The sequence below is a fragment of the Scardinius erythrophthalmus genome, assembly GCF_964197995.2.
Source record: "Scardinius erythrophthalmus genome assembly, chromosome: 5".
In the NCBI taxonomy this organism is placed as follows: Eukaryota; Metazoa; Chordata; class Actinopteri; order Cypriniformes; family Leuciscidae; genus Scardinius; species Scardinius erythrophthalmus.
In genome coordinates, this window is record NC_138225.1 from 51704986 (window position 1) to 51724957 (window position 19972).

The following is a 19972-nucleotide window of genomic DNA, read 5'->3' on the forward strand; positions in this document are numbered from 1 at the left end:
TCTCTGGACTCGCTCCTGGTGAGAAGGACTCTGTCCAAACACTCTTCCCTCAGGCAGCGAGGCTTTGCCTCTTCTATTCCCGTCACTTTCACCGGCTCGACCGTGACCCCACTTCGCTTTCGGGCTGTAACTGCGTTCATGGCTCACATGATCGCGTCCCAACGGGCTCCTCCAGCTCTCAGCTTCATCGGCTTCCTTCTGCCTCCTGTATCGTGGAGAGAACTTCCGGTTTCCCCTATCAGCCATCGTGGATCTGGATTTATAGGTGGGAAACAAAACAATCTGTTAATTTAATTTTCTATTATCACTGTAAAGCTGCTTTGAAACAGTCTATATTGTTAAAAGCGCTATATAAATGAAGGTGACTTGAAACAAACAAGATTAATATGGAAGTAATAAGAATAAAATCCCAGTGATAAAATGCCACTTTCACAGCAATTTTAATTATGAGGTTTCATAAAACCCATAAAGTGATGATTAATAATAATCCTTAGTTTTAATTCACAAGTATTTATTATCAATCATTAATGAATTTTGACGTGGATTCAGTGTTTAGTGAGTCTATTGGAATTCAAAGAATTATCGATATTTCAATTGGACTCAATTTTGACTGTGACAGTGTGGATTATTTACATGGATCAAAGATCAGATAGCGTAATATTTTTGCGTGTGAAAGTATGAAATGGTGAATTAAACACACGTAGAGTTCCTGTGTAACGGCAGCTTCTGCTCGAGGACAAAGAGCAGCTCGTGAAAACTGCCGTGTCATTCATGAGTCAAACTGACAGGAAAAACACAACAGCCCGTTTAATGTGATCATGCCAAACTCACCCAATCTAACAACAGTCTTGCTTTATAAACACGAGCGCGACATCTTTGATTCCCGTGAGTTAACTGTAACATGCAGGTGTTTGTCTGATTCTGAACCTATGTCACTTCCGTCGACTTTTCTGTCAAATCATCTGACGTTCAGCTGTTAATAAGAGCATGACATTTAGCCATTTAACTCTTAATCAAACGTAAATAAATTATGATTTTAATAACTTGGTTTTAAGTAACAAACTTGTCTTTTGATATTGAAATTGTTAATATCCTAAACGTTTGCACTTTCAACTTCCGGGTTCTATGTGATTCCAAAATAAAAGCTTCTTTTTCAAAATAAAAGCTTTTTCTACTCACTATATTACTGTGCCGTAATGTAGATGTCTGATTTATTTATTTAATTAATGTGTTAATTTTAAACAATATTTTATTTAATCTTATTTATTTTTTACACTCCACGGACCCCCTAGCACTCCTTTGCGGCCCCCCAGTTTGAAAACCTTTTTATTAAATAATTTGACCGGATTGCAATTCTCTAAAACATGCAGCAAACCAACAGCATCGAGTCTCCCTTGAACTAATTTGTGTTTTTAGCGGTAGAAGAACTAGTTGGTAGAGCAGCTTATCAAAGCCAATCAAAACCAGCAGAATGACCAGTTAAACTAACCTAAAAAACCTTATGCCACTCCCTTACCTATAATACATATTTCAAAACATGTTCAACACAATTCAATTTCATAAATTAGGACCAGTGTCCCTTCCACACAAAAACATCCTTACGCTTGGGTTGATAATAAAAATTCTGTCAAATATAATTTATGCAGTATGTTAAAAAAAATCACCTGTGGCAACAATTTAAAAGCAGCCCAAATCCACAGGAAAACAGCAGATGTGGCAATCCAAGTCACAATGGATATTAAAATGGGAGGTAAAACTTCAGTTCACTGGCTCTTGTTTGGATTCAATAATCCTTGAACAAACATTCAAGTTGCTACAAGAGAAAATGGTAATACAATACTCCAAAGCTGAATAAACACTCCTCCCATGTACAAATACTTTTATTAATATAGCAAAAGCACAGCACTAATAATTGCAAGCATGTAGGATTGTAGTACCAATATACTCTTTAAAGTAGCATGTAAAGTTTATGGTACATAAATACGATATTCCTTCAGTACCATGGTACCACCACAGTACTGTTTTTTTTTATTTTTATATATTTATTTTCTAAATCATACAGTAATATCCATAATGCATGTTAATTTAACTTTAAAATCTCTCCTCGGTAATAAACACTGCAGTGTAGAGCATTTTAGTAGTGTTTTATTTTCTTTTAGCTTGTATCACAGTATTTAGTCACTGATAACATACATTTACATTAGTGAAACATGGAATGTTTTGGAATACAATTCAATCACAATTGTACAGGCATTAAGGCACAGTAGAATTTGAATAAAAGGGTCCGTTAAAAAAAGAACATTATGCAACAATGACAACAATCTGCTTTTCAAAGAGAATTAGAGTTTGTTATATTCCATTCATCTGCTACAACTTTTTGCAATAAACCCTGTTAGTGTCACAATCAAGAAACTCTTTTGAATCCAAGTTGCAAAAAAAGGCCTTTAAGCTACTGGTGATTCTTAAGGAATTCTTCCATGTGGGCTGCAAGAGCCTTCACATCTTCAACAGTCACCGCGTTGTACAAGGAAGCTCGGATGCCACCAACAGACCTGAGGACAGTGAAAGAGTCGTGAGACACATGAGAGACACACGCTGCCTCCTAATTGGCTTAAAAGTATGTACTGTTTTTGTGAAGAAAAAGTACGTATTTTTGAGTGTGTAGCAGAAGAATGCGCTGATGTAAACGGATGCCTCGTTTAATTTATGACATACTCCCAAGCACTCGTGTTTACTTGTTTACTTCTCATAGGAAGGACAAATGGATTTGCAACGGTTGCTTTCTAGGGGTTGAACAGACTAGTTGACTTTAATGCTCTGCCATGACGCTTTAAAGGCCGACTGAAGTGCATTGGAACGCACAGCTTTGTATGATGTATTGATGTAATTTCCATTAAACAGAAAAATTGTAAAAAATAAAAAACATAAAAAGGCTCCTCCCCCTTTTCAAATAGCCAATAGCGTTTAGTTTACCTCACAGATTGCGAGTCGTACTTGACAGCACCATGTAAGCGAATCTGAGCGCTGATGATACATTAAATTCAATACTAGAGGTGTGAATAAATTCTAGCCATTTTATTCTTAACCAACGTACAGTTGGAAAACGAAATAAAACTCGAGCGTTTGAGCAACCGAACACGCATCTCCAACCCATATTGCTCCATGATGGTCGCTTTTGCCAGGTGGTATTTATAGCATAGGGGGTGGAGCTTTAGATTCAAGAGAGACCATTTGATTGGACAGAAGATGTGATGAGAAGTTGAATCTGCGTGATGTCATAAACATCCCTGATCCATTTTAGCAGAAGTGAGAAACTAAGTTTTGAATGCTTATCTCTCCTAAATGCCAATTTTGTCATTGTTTTGGAACACACCAGCTTATTCATAACCTTAAGGCTAACATATTCATACTAAAAGCAACAAAAAAAACGTAAATTTTGATTTCAGGGGGCTTGACGTCATCTAGTCGCTGATCATGGCCTATAGAGGGCGCAACAAGATAAGAAATCTTTGAAGTCCACTTTTGCACTGTTTCCAACAGTTAAAATGACAAATAAATGCATACTCAGAGAGCGCTCCACTAGATGTTTGATTATACCATAGATGCTTAAAATTTATTGGGTGATTGCACGCAGCTTTATACATATAAGTTAATTGCCGTTATAGACTAATGAGCAGCCGTATTGAAACACACACATACAGACATACATACACATACATACATACCATACATATAGATAAATTATGCATAAAACAGGAGTTATTCAAATGTAGTTTCTGCAACATTAAACAAACACATTAAGAACACGATGTACTAAAAATGGAAAAGTTTTTCTTTCGCGTTTTTCGCGTACAGGCGACAACGTTGTCAAAACTATCCCTGTTCACACGGATCCACGAAACGACTAAAATCGCTGTATTCTGCTGCCAGGCCAGTAGATGGCGATGTCACTTTTTCGTAAAGAAACACTACACGCCTATAGAGCTTATGTAGCCACGCCCCTTTTCAGCGCTGCGCTCGTTGTCTTTTGACTTCCGGTCTGTATTTTCACAGCGATTTTGCGTATTTATGAATGAACGGCTCGTTTTAAAATCTTCCCGGTCTACTGACATTTATTAAGACATCTGCTTTAAACATTACAATCCTCATGATAACTTTCGTTAACTTTACATTAAGTAAATCCACTTCAAAAGCGAATTACTCCTGGACAGCGATGCCATAGAAATATAGAGCGACCGCAAAAACGGAAGTTCAAAGACAATATTCTAAAGATGGCGGCGCCCTCGTTTATCTGGCACATAAGGTCTATAGACTAAACATGTAACACGCATGTGCATGACGTCACCGCTTTCACTAATTCACGTTTTGTAGTTTGCGTTTTCAGGCCCCCAAAACACCGCTGTCTTTTAAATGAACGGCCAAAACGCATAAAAAGTTTTCAGTTTTCAGTTCAAAACGGTGTCATGTAAACAGCCCCTAAAGCACATATAAAGTACTGTAGGGTGTTATTCGATATTAATTTTAAAGTCAATATATTTTTCATTAGATTTGTAATGATGAGCAATTTAATTAAATTCATGGCATAGAAGTTTCAATAGAAACAACATATTTTAGTTTATCATAAATGCTCGTCAGTACATTTGACAGATACATCAGGAGTGTTTGTGCAGCATTACTCAGAAAATGTGTGTTGATAAACTAGTGTGCAATTACAATAAGATTGCATGAATTAGAGAAACAAAACGTTATATTCTCCTAATTTTCATACTACACCTGTGTCCTTTAAGAGAGATCATGCCAAGTTTAGAGGCGCCGTCCAGGAACGACTTCTCAAGACTTTCATCTCCTTCCTTCTTTCCGATGCGGAAGGGAACGTTCATGCGGCTTCGACACGCCACATCCACAGGGCATCTGAGGAGTGGGAGAAGGGCAAGAAGTCATTTCATGTCTGAACAGAGACCAATTGTCTTCCTTAGAATGTGTGTCTTGTTTTCCAGCACAAATATCTAAATATTCTTAAATCAAGATACATTTACTTGGAAAGCAAAGTCTTGTTTTCTGACAAATGTGTCAAAATAAAGTGAGTTTGTTTAAAATAAGAAAAAAATATCTGCCAAAAGGGTTAGGGGTTGTTTTAAGCAAAAACTAAAAAAATCTATCAATAAATAAATAAATATATATAGTCTTGTTTACTGAAAAGTTCAGTCAATTCAAGTAATTTTGCTTCAAGTAAATGTATCTTGATGTAAGAATAGGTGAGATATTTGCACAGGAAAATAAGACAACAAAAATGCTTTCTTTTGCAAAGCATTAGTTAAATATTCTTTTTTTATTATATCGACAACTGATTTTGATTATACTAAAATAAAATTTTCCTCATTTTTATTATATTAACTTAAAGAATAACTTCATATAATGGATTAAATATTAAAAAGTTGACCGTTTCGATATTATCCATTAAGAATAGCCTTCTGTACAAGATTACATTTTATCTGCAAAACTGTTATCTAAAATATTAGGATGTGATTAGTCAGAATCTCGGATCACTGACGAGTAGAATCCATTGGAGTGGTTGATGATGTCATAGATGATGTCAGATTTCTGCTTGTTGAGCCGCTCCATTGCATCTGCTCCTCCGCTGTTCCTGATCCACTCCAGAACCAAACCCATGATGTAAATACTGCACACACACATTATCATCATTACTTTGATGGAACGTTGAGGAGTCTAGTACGCACACACTAAATGATGAAGGGACTCCTGCTGAACTTTAGAAAAGGAGAGTATTGTGTTGTCTTGTAACATTTGATCAACTAGGATTCCTCCTGGAACAGACGATCTGTGTGGAGGCTCCGCAAACATATCTTGAATTGAGCCACGAGACTGTGGTTTGATGCAAACAAAGCCGTAAATCCTTTTTAAAAATGGTAAAACCACTGTAAATGTGTCTGACTGGATGGAATTAAAGCTAAAATGTTGGATATTCACTCAATTCTATTAACTAAATTCTAAATGAATGCACTAGTCTTGCTATAATTATTTCTTGACAATCATAAATAGCCTAAAGTTAGACTTAGAATAATTGTTCATTATAGTTATTACTGCATAATACACACACGAACGGTCACAATTTTTAATGTTTTTGAAAGAAGTTTCTTTTGCACACCAAGGCTGCGTTTATTTGATCAAAAATACAGTAAAACAGTAATATTGTGAAATATTATTACAAATCAAAATAACTGCTCTCTCTCTCTCTCTCTCTCTCTAATGTAATTTATTCCTGTGATCAAAGCTGAATGTTCAGCATCATTACTCCAGTCTTCAGTGTCACATGATCCTTCAGAAATCATTCTAATATGATGATTTGATGCTCAAGCGACATTTATCAATATTGAAAACAAGCATTGCTGCTTGCATTTTTTTTGTGTGTGTGTGTGTGTGTGTGTGTGTGTGTGTGTGTGTGTGTGTGTGTGTGTGTGTGTAAATCATGAACACAAGGAAGGTGGTTCCGCCACATAATAATTCCACTACTTTTTATCTCACAATTTCTACTCTATTAACACAATTGTGAGGAAAAAAATGTCAGAATTGTGGGATAAATTTTTTATTTATTTTTTATTCTGTGGCGGAAACAAGCTTCAATTTCATGAACTACCGTTCAAAGGTTTGGAGTAAGTAATATAAATTAAAAAAATAATAATAATACTTTATTCAGGAGAGAAAGACATTTATAATGTTATAAAAGATTTATATTTCACATAAACGCTGTCCTTTTAAACTTTCTATTTATTAAAGAATCCAGAAAATAAATGTACCACAAAAATATTAAGCAGCAAAAATGTTTTTCAACATTGATTAAAAATAAGAACCATTATAAATAATTGAGCACCAATAATAATTGAAAATGACGGAGCATCAAATCAGCATATTAGAATGATTTCTGAAGGATCTTTGATCATAGGATTAAATTACATTTTAAAATATATTCACATATAAAACAGTTATTTTAAATTATAATAGCATTTCACAATATTGATGTTTTTACTGTATTTTTGATCACGTAAACGCTGTCTAGGGTGAGAATAAGAAACTTAAAAATCATACTGATCCTGAACTCTCTACATAGTGAAAATGATCCCCCAAAAAAAGTCAGTCAAAAATCCACTGCTACTGGTTTGGCAAGTTTTCACATGACATATGCATTAGTAATTCACGATGACTACAGAAACACAACATGATGAAGAAAGAAAAGACACACCTGAAGCATGAAGGAGTGTTGTAGACGGAGTTATTGCCGGCCTGCACCTGATAGTCCAGGATAATCGGGCACTCGTTCAAAGCCTTGCCCATCAGATCCTCTCTGACAATGACAACAGTCACACCCGCACACCCAACATTCTTCTGCGCGCCAGCAAATATCAGACCGAACTGTGAAAATGCACAGACACACACGGCCTTAACTAGCAATTCACTTTTGATATCAGAGTAGAACTACAGATAATATTGCCACTTTTATGATAAAGATGGTGAACTTAGGAGACCAAATGTTAGCTTAAGAATCATCACCAATGATGACCAATGATTGCTTGTCACCTGTTTTTAAAGGTGCAGTCTGTAAGAATGACAACTAGTGGTCGATATAGGTACTGCAGTCCAATTCAAAATAACGGAGATATATTATGCAATATATGCAAACATAATATGATATTTTTATGCTTTAGTAGAATGAAAACGTTACATACAGCACCTTTAAAATACCTAAGCCATGAAAGAATAAAGGCTTTTTATATTTTTCTAAAAACAATTTACTCGAGTGCCTTGGATTGTTTTTTTCCTGAGAACGATCACCGACCTTTGACACATCTACCGGCCTGGAGAGGAAGTTGGATGACATGTCACTGACGAGAACCACTCCTTTGGTGTCGGGGATGAAGTTAAACTCCACGCCGTGCACCGTCTCGTTGCAGCAATAATAGACGTACGAAGCCGAAGGATTCAGAGACCAGGTGCTGCTGTCTGGGATTTCTGAGAAAACAAACATTGATGCATCACTAGAGGTCATGTGAGGAGGGTCAAAAGTCTGCAGCCCCTCGTCAAAAAGAAGAGTGCTTAAATGTACTGCATGTGCACTTGTGCTGTACATATTTATTTTTAAAACTTTTCTTGCAGATAATATAATATTAAAATAAAAGGCCACTTAAGCGTACTTAAAGCACAACAAAAAATTATTAGTAAAACTTTAATTTTAATTTTACATTAGTACAAAGTGCACTTTTTAAAAGTTTTACATGTACTCTCTTTAACATCCTTCCCTTGGGTCATTTTGACCCCAAACTTTTTTTTTTTTATGTTTAAAACTTGAGTGTTCATCAGAGGGGTTCAAGACCCCAGGACTTTTGCCGCACTTGAACCACAAATACACACAAAAAAGAATTGAATGGATTCGAGGAGTTTTGTTGTTGCAATTTGAAAAAGTAACAAATCCTTCTCTAGCAGGTCAATTTAACCCCCATAGGAATGAATGGAACGCTTCAGTTTAAATAGAAAAACCTAAAAATGATCAAAATTCAATAAAAAAATAAAAAAGCTAAAACTTTATCAAATTTTTTTATTTATAAATGTCTACATGTTTATCTGAATGCATACTGAAGAGAAATGACTTTAGGACCCAGCGGAACAGCTCATTTGCTCCATATAGAGCTATAAGGCCATCAAGCGCCTAGAGTTATGAAATATCATGTTACATTATTTTTTTCCCACAAGAGGTCGGCAAAGACTCCCAATGTAACATATTTTGAGCTGAATTAAAAGGGTTATGCATGGAGTTATTTTGAATTTAAGTTGAAAGTTTGTGAGGAATGTTCTTAAATTATTATTTATTTATTGATCAAATCTAGTAATTTAAAAGGTAAAAAAAAAAAAAAAAAAAAAAAAAATCCCAAAAATTGCATTAATAAATAGCAAAAAATATAAATATTAAATTAAAAAAAGCTTTCTGGACAAATTTTTTTAAAATATAATTTTAGGCCTTCGGGTCATTTTGACCCGCGAGGGAAAGATTTGTTACAAGTGCAAGGAAAGGATGAGGGCTGAAAAAAAGTACACTTATTTTGATGTGTCAACTAACATACTTAAGTACTGGATTGTAGTTTTAAATATAGTGTGTTATTCAATATTACACTTAAAGTACATATTTTAATTTGCAACTACATTATTACAAATGTGTGATTACAGATACATTTAAATGCAGGAAAAATTAAATTTTTATATATATATATATATATATATATTTATGTATATACAAGTATATAAGTCTATTTTAGTTTACATAATTGCTTGTCGGGACATTCAGCAGACCATATTTCAGAGACAACAGAAGAAATTAAGAAATTATATATAAGATGCATTTAAAGTCTACTGAAGTGGGTCAAAAAACCCAGCTAAATGCATTTAATATAAATTTAAACTAGAATACATTTTCATTTAATTGCAATTAACATGCAGTCAAGTGTCTTGAACATAATGTTTTAATGTACGTTAAATACTTTTTTTTTTTTTTTTTTACTATTGCTAAAGTGTGTTAACAAACCATGTGTAAATTCATAAGTCGACACCATTGCTGAGTATTTTCTCCTTAAAACTGCAGTGAACCAAAGACAGTCTCAATGTTTCTGATGTCACAAACTACCGTGTAACCAATCAGATCAACATGTGATCGTCAACGACTAGATCTCTGAGCTGAGTGAGTGAGTGGAGGCGGGGCTCATTTGCATATTCATAGAACCACGTATACTAAATGAGGCAAGGGTGTCTGTTGAGTTACATTCAAGCTATTTTAAGGCATGAAGAATTTTTTTCCAATAAAAAAAATTTTTAAATATGTAATTTTCGTGATCAAAGATGAGTTTTAAGGGATAAAATGATTGACTACAGGGGGACTTTAAGTATAATGTTTTAACGTACCTTAAGTACTTTTTTTTTTACTATGCTAAAGTGTGCTGCTTTTTCACAAAGGGCAGAGCGATGCTTTTGAAAGAGTGTAAAATATGCAGGATAGCTTGAACAGATTTCACAAGACTGACACAAAAAGCACCTTTCAGCAATTAAAAACCGTTTGCTATACTCTGATTACTCACTGGTGTAACTATCCAGTTTTGGATGGATCACGTTCACTTTCCCGTACTTCTCTGCCTCTTTGGCCGCCTTCGCAGACCACGTCCCCGTGACCAGGTAATCTGCACACCTGTCCTCTTTCAGACCAATCAGATTCAGAGGAACGCCACTGAACTGTCCCGAGCCTCCGCCTTGCAGGAACAGTATCTTATAGTTTTCAGGTACGTTCCTATTCAGTGTGGACACCAAATGTACATTTGTTATGAAATATGAATAATCAAAGACATTAATCTCCAACTAAGGGATAGTTTGATGAAAGGTAAACACTCACAGAAGCTCACGGAGAAGGTTTTCAGTATTATTTAAGATCTTGGTGAAATCCGACGACCTGTGGCTCATTTCTGAAAAAGATATAAAGAGACATAAACACCTGCATTGCACATGTAAGCGTATATATTTATAACGCAGATCATTACCAAGAATGCTTATCCCGGTGCCACTGTAATCCAGCAGCTCCTTCTGTGCTTGGATTAAAACCTAGGAATGAAATAAAGAATAACTTTTTATATTAAAACAGTTTTGGCTGTGCCTAAACTACCATAAATAGAGGGTCTTTAGAATTGACTTTTGAATGAAAGTCTTTTTGTTTGTGACCAAAAAGCCAGATAAAAGGATGGACATGTTGGACACCACTTATGAAACCAATGTGAAACAACCCACGCAATCAGTAAAAGCTATAATGATACTTATCAGATTGTGCCACCAACACTATATTTGCATTATTTTAAGGGTAGGTTTAAGATTAATTGTTTAGGGTAGGTAGGTTAGTAAAATCAAGCCTCAAACTACATCACACCACATGAATATAGTGCTGGTATCGCACAATCTGCTTGATTTCAGGGTTTCTCAGAGTTAACTCTGATTTACGACTCCCAGAATCGACTCCATTTGCTCCATTTACTTCAAGTCGAAACTGGGTCGGCAATAAGAATACAAGATTGCCGTCATTATGTAGGGTGTTCTTTTTCCCCCGACACAAAGCCTAAAACTATCTTTATTAAAACAACACACTTTTAGCGTGACTGGCCAAATTATCCAATGATGACAGATTTTTCATTTTTGGGTGAATTATCACTTTAAGAGTCGAAGAATCGAGTCTTTTGGAGTCGACTCCCCATCACTAGGTTGCATTTCTCACTGTCGAGAGGGTGGGGGTGCAGTTAGGATTAGACAATCAGTTAGCAGCCTCAAAAATGCAAAACTTGGCACACCGACACTGGAGAGGCAATTAAACCTGAATTTCTGGAGTGAACAACCACTTCATTCACAGTTCGAGAGTTAGGTTAGTTATCTAATGAGAAAAGGCAAGCTACTGATTAGAAGCAAAGGATTGATTCAATCTACAAACGTATTCAGATACACGCAGAATAACCTGTTTTACATTTTTCATAACAAATCAAGACATGTTCACTCTTTACCAAGTCCTTACAATACTTTCTTTGGCATGTATATGATCTCTGAATCGAGAGTCTGAATGTATAATTGTAATGGTTATCATGTCTACTGAGTTGGACAAGACTTGGCACTCTTCAGTCCACAGCGACTCTGAATGCCAAGTTGTGGCTGATGCAACATTGCACATGCATGCATCTCTAGACCAGCAGAACTGCCAACAGCATTATTTTAATGCTTACAGTGCATCCAAAGCCTGCATCCCAAATGATGCACAACGATTTTGCACACTACAGTATCATAAAACAGTTTTGCATGCGCACTACAGTATTATAAAACAGTTTTGCATGCGCACTACAGTATTATAAAAGTGTGCATGCACTAGTGGTTTGTTACTGATAAAGATGATGTAATCGTACTGATATGATGTCACGCAGCACTGCTTTTACTCTACAAACGCGATGACGCGTAAACCAAACTTTAACCAAAAATATATACATAAAAAATAAATAAACATTCCTAAATTACTAATGCACTTACCGACTGTGGAAGTTTAGCCGGTCCCGCTCCGAAATTGATGGTCTGTTTCTTCTCCATGTTTTAAATAAAGCTGCGTAGATGACCGTGGTGGGATGAATTAAATCTGGCTGAAACACCGCAACTTGACCTACTTCTCTGTTAGTGATTTCAACAGGCACTATTATTCTGTTTACACATGATCACCCCTAATGTGCAAGTTTCCTGCTGGTTTTCATTGGCTCGCGGTTTCCGGAATGTCTGCTTGCGGCTGTTTGATTGGATGCTGCGGTTGTGACGTTGCTGTGATTGACTCGTGTGATTGACTCGTACATTTGAGCGCATTAAATATTCATGAGCTTAAGTAAGTTATCTCTTTGCAAGACTTGGAAACATTCACGGTTCTTTGCAAATCTGATGATATATTTAAATATAACTAAATCAAATCCAGCAAGATCACTCAGATCATGATCCAACGGTAACTTTGTGCCAAAAACATGGCTAAAAAGTCGTCAGCCTTTATTTTAAAGGGATCGTTCACCCAAAATTTAAAATTCCGTCAATAATTAATCGCTCTCATAGACTTTCGTTCATTTTCAGAATACAAATGAAGATATTTTAAATTAAATATGAGCGATTTCTGTCCCTCCATTGACAGCTACGCAACTACCACTTTCAAGCCCAAGAAAGGTAGTAAAGACATCGTTAAAGAAAGACCGTGGCTATTTGCAGTGTATTAGCAACTAGATTCTATTCCCAGCTAACAATTTTTGGTTCCCAGAACATTTTCAGAATGTTATTTTTTGGTTTCCAGAACGTTATTTTTCATGGTTTGTTTTTGGTTAGCCAGTAAATTTTTCTTAACGTTCCCATAACGTTATTTCTAACGTTCAAATAACCTCAATTCATCTTTTTTTACTTTAATAAAATACAACAGTAAATCTATATAAATAATCAGCATACAGTCCATGTTTTTGTCGATTCGTTGTTTAATTGTTGATATAAAAATAAAATGAAAACACAATCATGGGGTATGCATCACATCCAAAACATGCACAAAAGGTGCAAGAACATTATAACTACTTAAAAGCTATTTTTATAATTTTCATTTCATTTACCACTACTTTTTAACACTAACTATTAGTTGTAGATTGTGCACATTCAAAACATTCAATACATTCACAAAAAAAGTGTAAGAATAGATCATTACTAATATATTTACACTAAATGAGAATACCAATAGATTCTATAACACTACTTAAAAATATCATTTTCTTTCCAATACGTGTAGTAGTTAGATGCTATTTATACTTATAAATAGTGGCAGATAGGCCTACTATTTGCACCTCGGTTTAGTTGTACATTATAGTATGTAATAATAACATAGTGTAAATTATTATATTTATTACATTATTAAATGGATGCCATCTTATTAAATACAATAAAGCCCTCCCGACACCGACCCCCTAACCCTAACCGATAAACACTTTATCGTTAGACATTTTATTTCCATTTTACAAATATTTTCTTTATTTGAAAATAAACGCCTTTCCGGTCTGATCTGTAATGGGAAGGCATTTATTTTTATTATTTATAATAAATAAATAAAAATGATTAATTGAAATTTTCAAATCTCCAACGAGTGTTCAGGAGAGCGCCATGACCGACTAGTGGTGGAAATTTTGATTCTTTCCAGAGACTCGTTCATTTTCAGTTCGTTCACCAAAATGATTCGTTCAGACTCGTTCACTGATTCGTTCAGTGACAATTTCTTCATAAATACTGCAGCAGGTGGCGAAAAAGAGTGTATTTTATGATATGTTTTAACGAACGTATTTACTTTTTTAAAAAAAACTGATTTGGCTTTGTTAAAATTTGTGCCTTATTTACTAAATTAATAAAATAAGTCTAAATAAGAGGTTCAGATGACCAAAACAAGGTTTTCTTGCATAATTAACATTTTAATTGTTTGGTCAGACATACACATTCATAAATCTGGGATTATATTAAACACTGAGTTATGTTATGTATGTTAAATATGATAAACAATTATACGCACACCTATAACTGCGCTTTGAATGAGATTGAATCACATGCTAAATGACCGATCTACCCAGTACTCTCATTCACGAACGAAAGTACCAGTTTGATCAATTCGTTCACGAACGAGATCTCGCTCTCGTTCTTTTTTTACAGTCTATGGTTCAGACTCAAAACAGAGCGATCTCGGTCAGTGATGGGCGTATTCGTTCAGTAGATCCAACCAATTACATGCCCCTTCACAGCCCTAACTGAAATGTTATTTGCTAACGTTACGCAAATGAGACCTAACCAATACTGTCATATTTTTTGGTTTGTTTTAGTTTTTAGAGAAGTGCATATGACATGAATAAAACGTAATTAATTCATTTTTGATCATACAAAATGAACACAATTAGTAAAGTAAATTTTTCAAAGTGCAAAATACCACAAAACTAAGTCTAAAACACACAAACAAAAGAAAAGCAGGTAAAGAGAAGTGTAAATTTAAATCAAGTAAACCGTCAAGTACAAAATGACAATGTTAATTTGTCTTTGTTATATTTAACCATGCTTGCGTTATTAAACTGTTTTCATTACAATGGTAAAGTGTTAATTTCCTTCTTTGATGCAAATATGCTGACTACACAAACCCATCTCTATCGGTTCGCCACCATTATCGTTCAAACAACTGGTTCTTTTCGTTCACGAACGACATGTACCAGTTCGTTCACGAGAAGATCTCTCTCTCGTTCAGACTCAAAAAGCAACTCGGTCACAGTCAGTGAAGGGCGTATTCGTTCACTACATCCCACAAATCACATGCTCCGTCACATCTCATACTCGAACGCTATTGGCTTGAGGTTTAGTCATTCTTGACAGGTTGAAAACACAGAGCTATCCAGTTCAATGAGCTGCGCATGCGCTGCAATAGCGCCGCGCGGCGGTGGAGGGAGGAATTTCAGTGAACGAGAAATATGAGTCAATGGATTACGTCAGGGATTCCCAAAGTGTGGTACGCGCACCCCCAGGGGTACGCGAGCTTCCACCAGGGGGTGCGCGAGAGGAAAAATGTAATGGCGGTCTGTTTTTTTTAAGTGGGATTTTTCCACACAATAAAAAAACAGGAACAGTAAACATTTCTTTGTAAATTCCTTTTCATTTTATTTAAAATAAAAAACTATAATTTATTAGTTTTTAATAAAACAAATACATATGAAATGCACAACTACACTTGTTACAGCAGCTCCTATAGCTGCCGACGGCTTGGTTAAACAACGCACTTTTTACGCACATCAACAGTCTTGTAGTCCATTTCTTCTTTTATGTTTCTTTATTTATCAAATGCAAACATTAAACATACTCGAGAGACGTTAAAACATCCAACTTTGTGTGTGGTAAAAACTGTATGCGTTCCCCCACCAAGCCCAACTAACTCTACGTGTAAAACACCGGTTTAAAAACACTCTGTGCACCAGGGGTGTGTCTAGAGCATTTTCAGTGGGGGGGCCATGCTGGGGCACTGCCTCCAAACGGGGTGGCCGCCAGTGACCAAAAAAAAAGAAGCTAAATTCTACAGTAGCCTATATTACGTAAATCCTATTGATTTTATTATTTTTTTAACTTGAATAAAGTTACTTGTAAACAAATGTAGTAATAAAGCACATTTTTGATTAATTTAGTTTTTTGTTATCCCTATATATCCATTAAGTTAAATTTGAGAGCCAGTGTTTATTATTTTTAGTGTTTCCATAAAACTAACAAGTTTATAAAATAAAAGCAATTTTAATAATGAGCAATTTTAAAATCCCAGAAGCAGAAACGATGTCAATTATTTTCTTTTAATAAGTAGTTTGGCCATTACAATATACAGTAGTTTTATTCACAATCTCTTTCAAATAATAAATAAATAAATAAATAAAAATAAAAAAAATCCCCCCACTGTAATAATTCAAATGGTTTGGCCAAAACATCATAGTGTTTCATTCAACATTTCTTTCAGATTAATTTACAAAAAAGCTGAGTAACACAGAGTTACACTATAACACTTCAAATGAAAACACCACAGTTTAAAAATAAAATATGGAACCATTACATTGTGCTCTACTAATATATTAAAGAACAGTCTTTAGTTTAGAAACAATAATAGCTGCCAACTTTTGAGTTTAGCTTGGAGTTTATTGTGATTGTCACTAACATTTTAGTAACTAAACTGAATTTTATTAGGTTTAGTGACATGTTACAATGTTTTGGTGCAATTTCTGGTAAGCTACACTTTTTTATTATTTCAATTCAATTATTGTGATTTGATTTAATATTGACTCATTTGGATAAATATTAGGTAGGCTACACAAGATAGGCGTTTTTTCTCAAGAAAAAAACAACTCACCTGATGCTGTAAACATACAGAGAGCCCTATCAGCTGGTATAGGCTATTATTTAAGGTTAAAAATAACTCAAATTAAATATAATGCGTACATTTTTTGCGTACATAAAAATTATAATAACTTTAATTAATGAAATAAGTAAAATTATAATAAATATGTAATATATAACACATATTTAGCTAAATACTCTCTATAGCTATTTTTTTCTTGCCAATGTACTGTAGCCTATTATATTAATTAAATGGCTTTCCTGAGGTAAATGGGACATAATTGTTCTCCAGCTGTGTTATTGACCTCTTCACACTGATGAAAAACACTGATTGATCGATATTATGTATGAGGAATATACATTTCGGTAAGTTGTACTGTATCTTCAGTGTTCATTCATGTTTTTTTACTATTAGCTAGTAGAGATGATCGGTTCACGTGCGCTAGGGATCTGTCACGTCACATTTAACGTTACAAGCGCCAAAACGTTTGAATTTCGTAATAAAATTGACAGAATATGAGAGCTGAGATTTTTTTTATATCATAAGTAACCTGCTCTGTCTAGTCTGTCGGTCTCCGTGTCCTCTTTGCTTCGCGATTTTTCTGTGCGTGAGAAAATGGATGTGGCGTGAGAGAGTGTGAAAATTGCGTGTGTCTCACGGTGAATGTGTGAGAGTTGGCAGCTCTGGAGTAACAGTAGCAGAAAGAGAGGAAAACAGTCGAAAAAGAAGGAAGGCAGACCTCAACTAAAACAGCTGAAACTTCTGGAACTAAAACTTCTGTTTCGGGGCTGACTGGCAGCTCTTTGTTTGGTGTCTTGACTTCACACTCTTGATTGATAAAGTAAAAGTCCAAGTCCGCGACGACCGTTGTTTTTCTGGCGCTGCACTTTTTGAATCGCGAACTTCAGTAGAGTCTATAAACTGATGGCCGTAAAATGAACCAATCACAAGACATCTTATAGGGGGGGCACCTGGGGTGGCCAATCGAATTTCAGGGGGGGCCGGTGCCCCCCCTGGCCACCACGTAGACCCGCCCCTGCTGTGCACATACTGCCCCCACCTGGTGACAGCCCGAAATACATATGCATTGATACTAGCTCCAACAACACACCTAAAGTCGCTACACACACACGAGACGCGCGGAACTCTCCGCGCACATACTCATATGAAACGCGTGCACGCACAAACAAACTGTCCATGCACATACTCATATGAAACGCGCGCGCGCACACACAAACTCTCCACGCACATACTCATATGAGACGCGAGCACACACACACAATACCATAAAGATGTGGAAAAGTCGATCAAAAGTGTGGCTACATTTCTCCAGGCTCGATGCCAACAGCGCGCGATGCAGGCTATGTGCGGTAAAATAAATGCTGCAAAGACCGGTAGACGACAGATATGATGATGAAGCCCTTGACAGTGCACGGAGTAAACATAAGAGCAGAAAGTTGCTTCGTCTTCGACTGGTAAATGAAGAGATACCTTGTTGATTAGTCTGATAGTGTTTATATTGCAATAATGACCAACTGAATGTACACTGCCGTTCAAAAATGTGTTGGTTAGTCAATTTTTTTTTCAGTAAGGATGCATTAAAGTTATCAAAAGGGTCCTTAAAACATGTCACATGTGTAATGTTACAAAATATTTCGTTTTTAAATAAAACTAAATTACGCGGCTGAAAATAACCGTGCTTTCTGTTACTGAGCCTGTGTCTGTCACTCGTCCTCTTAAAAGTGGAAGCTTGTGCGTAGCTTTGTTGCATTATATTGAAACTTTGTTGATGTTGTTATTGTCATGCGTGTTCTGGTTATTTGCGCATAATTAAACATGAGTCTTTATATGGCGATAAAACAAAGCTTTGTTGCGTTATTTTTTGAAGTGGAGATTGGGGGTGCGCCAACCCGGTTGGGACATAGTAGGGGGTGCGCAGGAAAAAAAGTTTGGGAACCGCTGGATTACGTGAACGAGAACGATTCGTTCACCTAAAAGATTCGTTCAAAAAGAACGATTCGTTCACCTAAAAGATTCGTTCAAAAAGAACGATTCGTTCACGAACGTAACATCACTATGACCGACGCATGCGCGTTGTGTTGACGCGAGAGCAGACGCATGAAGGCTTGTCAGAGATTAATATTTAGTAAATAAAGTGGTAAATTATGTTTTTTTGCGCAAACAAAGCACTTGAATCGCTTCATAAAATTGAGGTTAATCCACTGGAGTCACATGTATTACTTTAATGACGTCTTTCTTTACTACTTTTATGAGGCTTGAAAGTGGTTGTTGTGCAGCTGTCAATGGAGGGACAGAAATCTCTCAGACTTCATCAAAAAGATCTTCATTTGTGTTCTGAAGATGAACGAAAGTCTTGAGGGTTTGGAACGACATGAGGGCGAGTAAATGATGACAGAAGTTTCCCTTGGTTTTGAACTTCGACTGGCATATACAGGTGCTGATCATATAATTAGAATATCATCAAAAAGTTGATTTATTTCAGTAATTCCGTTAAAAAAAAGTGAAACTTGTATATTATATAGACTCATTACATGCAAAGTGAGATATCTCAAGCCTTTATTTGTTATAATTATGATGATTATGGCTTACAGCTTGTGAAAACCACAAAATCAAAATCTCAGAAAATTAGAATATTACATGAAATCACACAGTAATTACACAGTGATACCATGGTCATTGAACCAGGTTTTGGTTCTTTTGGCAGTGTGGGCCGGTGCAAATCCTGCTGGAAAATTAAGGAAGCATGAAGTGCTCTGAACATGTCCTGGTAGACGGCTGCGTTGACTCTGGATTTAATAAAGCACAGTGGACCAAAGTCCTCTTTTCTGATGAGAGCAAATTTTGCATCTCATTTGGAAACCAAGGTCCCAGAGTCTGGAGGAAGAATGGAGAGGCACACAGTCCAAGATGCTTGAAGTCCAGTGTGAAGTTTCCACAGTCTGTGTTGGTTTGGGGAGCCATGTCATCGGCTGGTGTTGGTCCACTGTGCTGTCCACTCAACGCAGCCGTCTACCAGGACATTTCCAGAGCACTTCATGCTTCCTTCAGCAGACAAGCTTTATGGAGATGCTGACTTCATTTTCCAGCAGGATTTGCACCTGCCCAAACTGCCAAAAGAACCAAAACCTGGTTCAATGACCATGGTATCACTGTGTAATTACTGTGTGATTTCATGTAATATTCTAATTTTCTGAGATTTTGATTTTGTGGTTTTCACAAGCTGTAAGCTATAATCATCAAAATTATAACAAATAAAGGCTTGAGATATCTCACTTTGCATGTAATGAGTCTATATAATATACAAGTTTCACTTTTTTAATGGAATTACTGAAGTAAATCAACTTTTTGATGATATTCTAATTATATGACCAGCACCATATTCCCCTATCTCTCTTAACGGGGTTCAATATAGTTTTAGCCCCCATTGTGTCACGTTACGTATAGGACAAAGCTCATGGAGACGAGGAATACGTA

At 35.9% G+C, this 19972-nt stretch overlaps 2 protein-coding genes across 2 annotated transcripts in view; both read right to left on the reverse strand.

Annotated features, from left to right (window-relative positions):
* Positions 1-1155, reverse strand: part of tut7 (terminal uridylyl transferase 7) — a 31218-nt gene extending 30063 nt beyond the window's left edge. Inside the window, exons 1-2 of the mRNA XM_081365319.1 lie at positions 832-1155; positions 1-253 (exon numbers count right to left, since the gene is read on the reverse strand). The exon at positions 1-253 is cut by the window's left edge and continues 49 nt beyond it. Of these exons, the coding sequence (XP_081221445.1) occupies positions 1-246 (246 nt within the window). The 5' untranslated portion in view covers positions 247-253; positions 832-1155. The remainder of the gene's footprint in view (positions 254-831) is intronic.
* Positions 1156-2128: 973 nt separating this feature from the next.
* On the reverse strand, positions 2129-12418 carry psat1 (phosphoserine aminotransferase 1). The gene is made up of 9 exons (XM_081365083.1): positions 12106-12418; positions 10590-10650; positions 10445-10514; positions 10137-10342; positions 7853-8025; positions 7259-7428; positions 5552-5680; positions 4774-4911; positions 2129-2552 (listed from the first exon to the last, which is right to left on the reverse strand). Exons 1-9 carry the CDS (start codon positions 12160-12162, stop codon positions 2450-2452), a joined length of 1107 nt encoding a protein of 368 aa, XP_081221209.1. The 5' UTR covers positions 12163-12418; the 3' UTR covers positions 2129-2449.
* Between the last annotated feature and the right edge of the window lie 7554 nt (positions 12419-19972).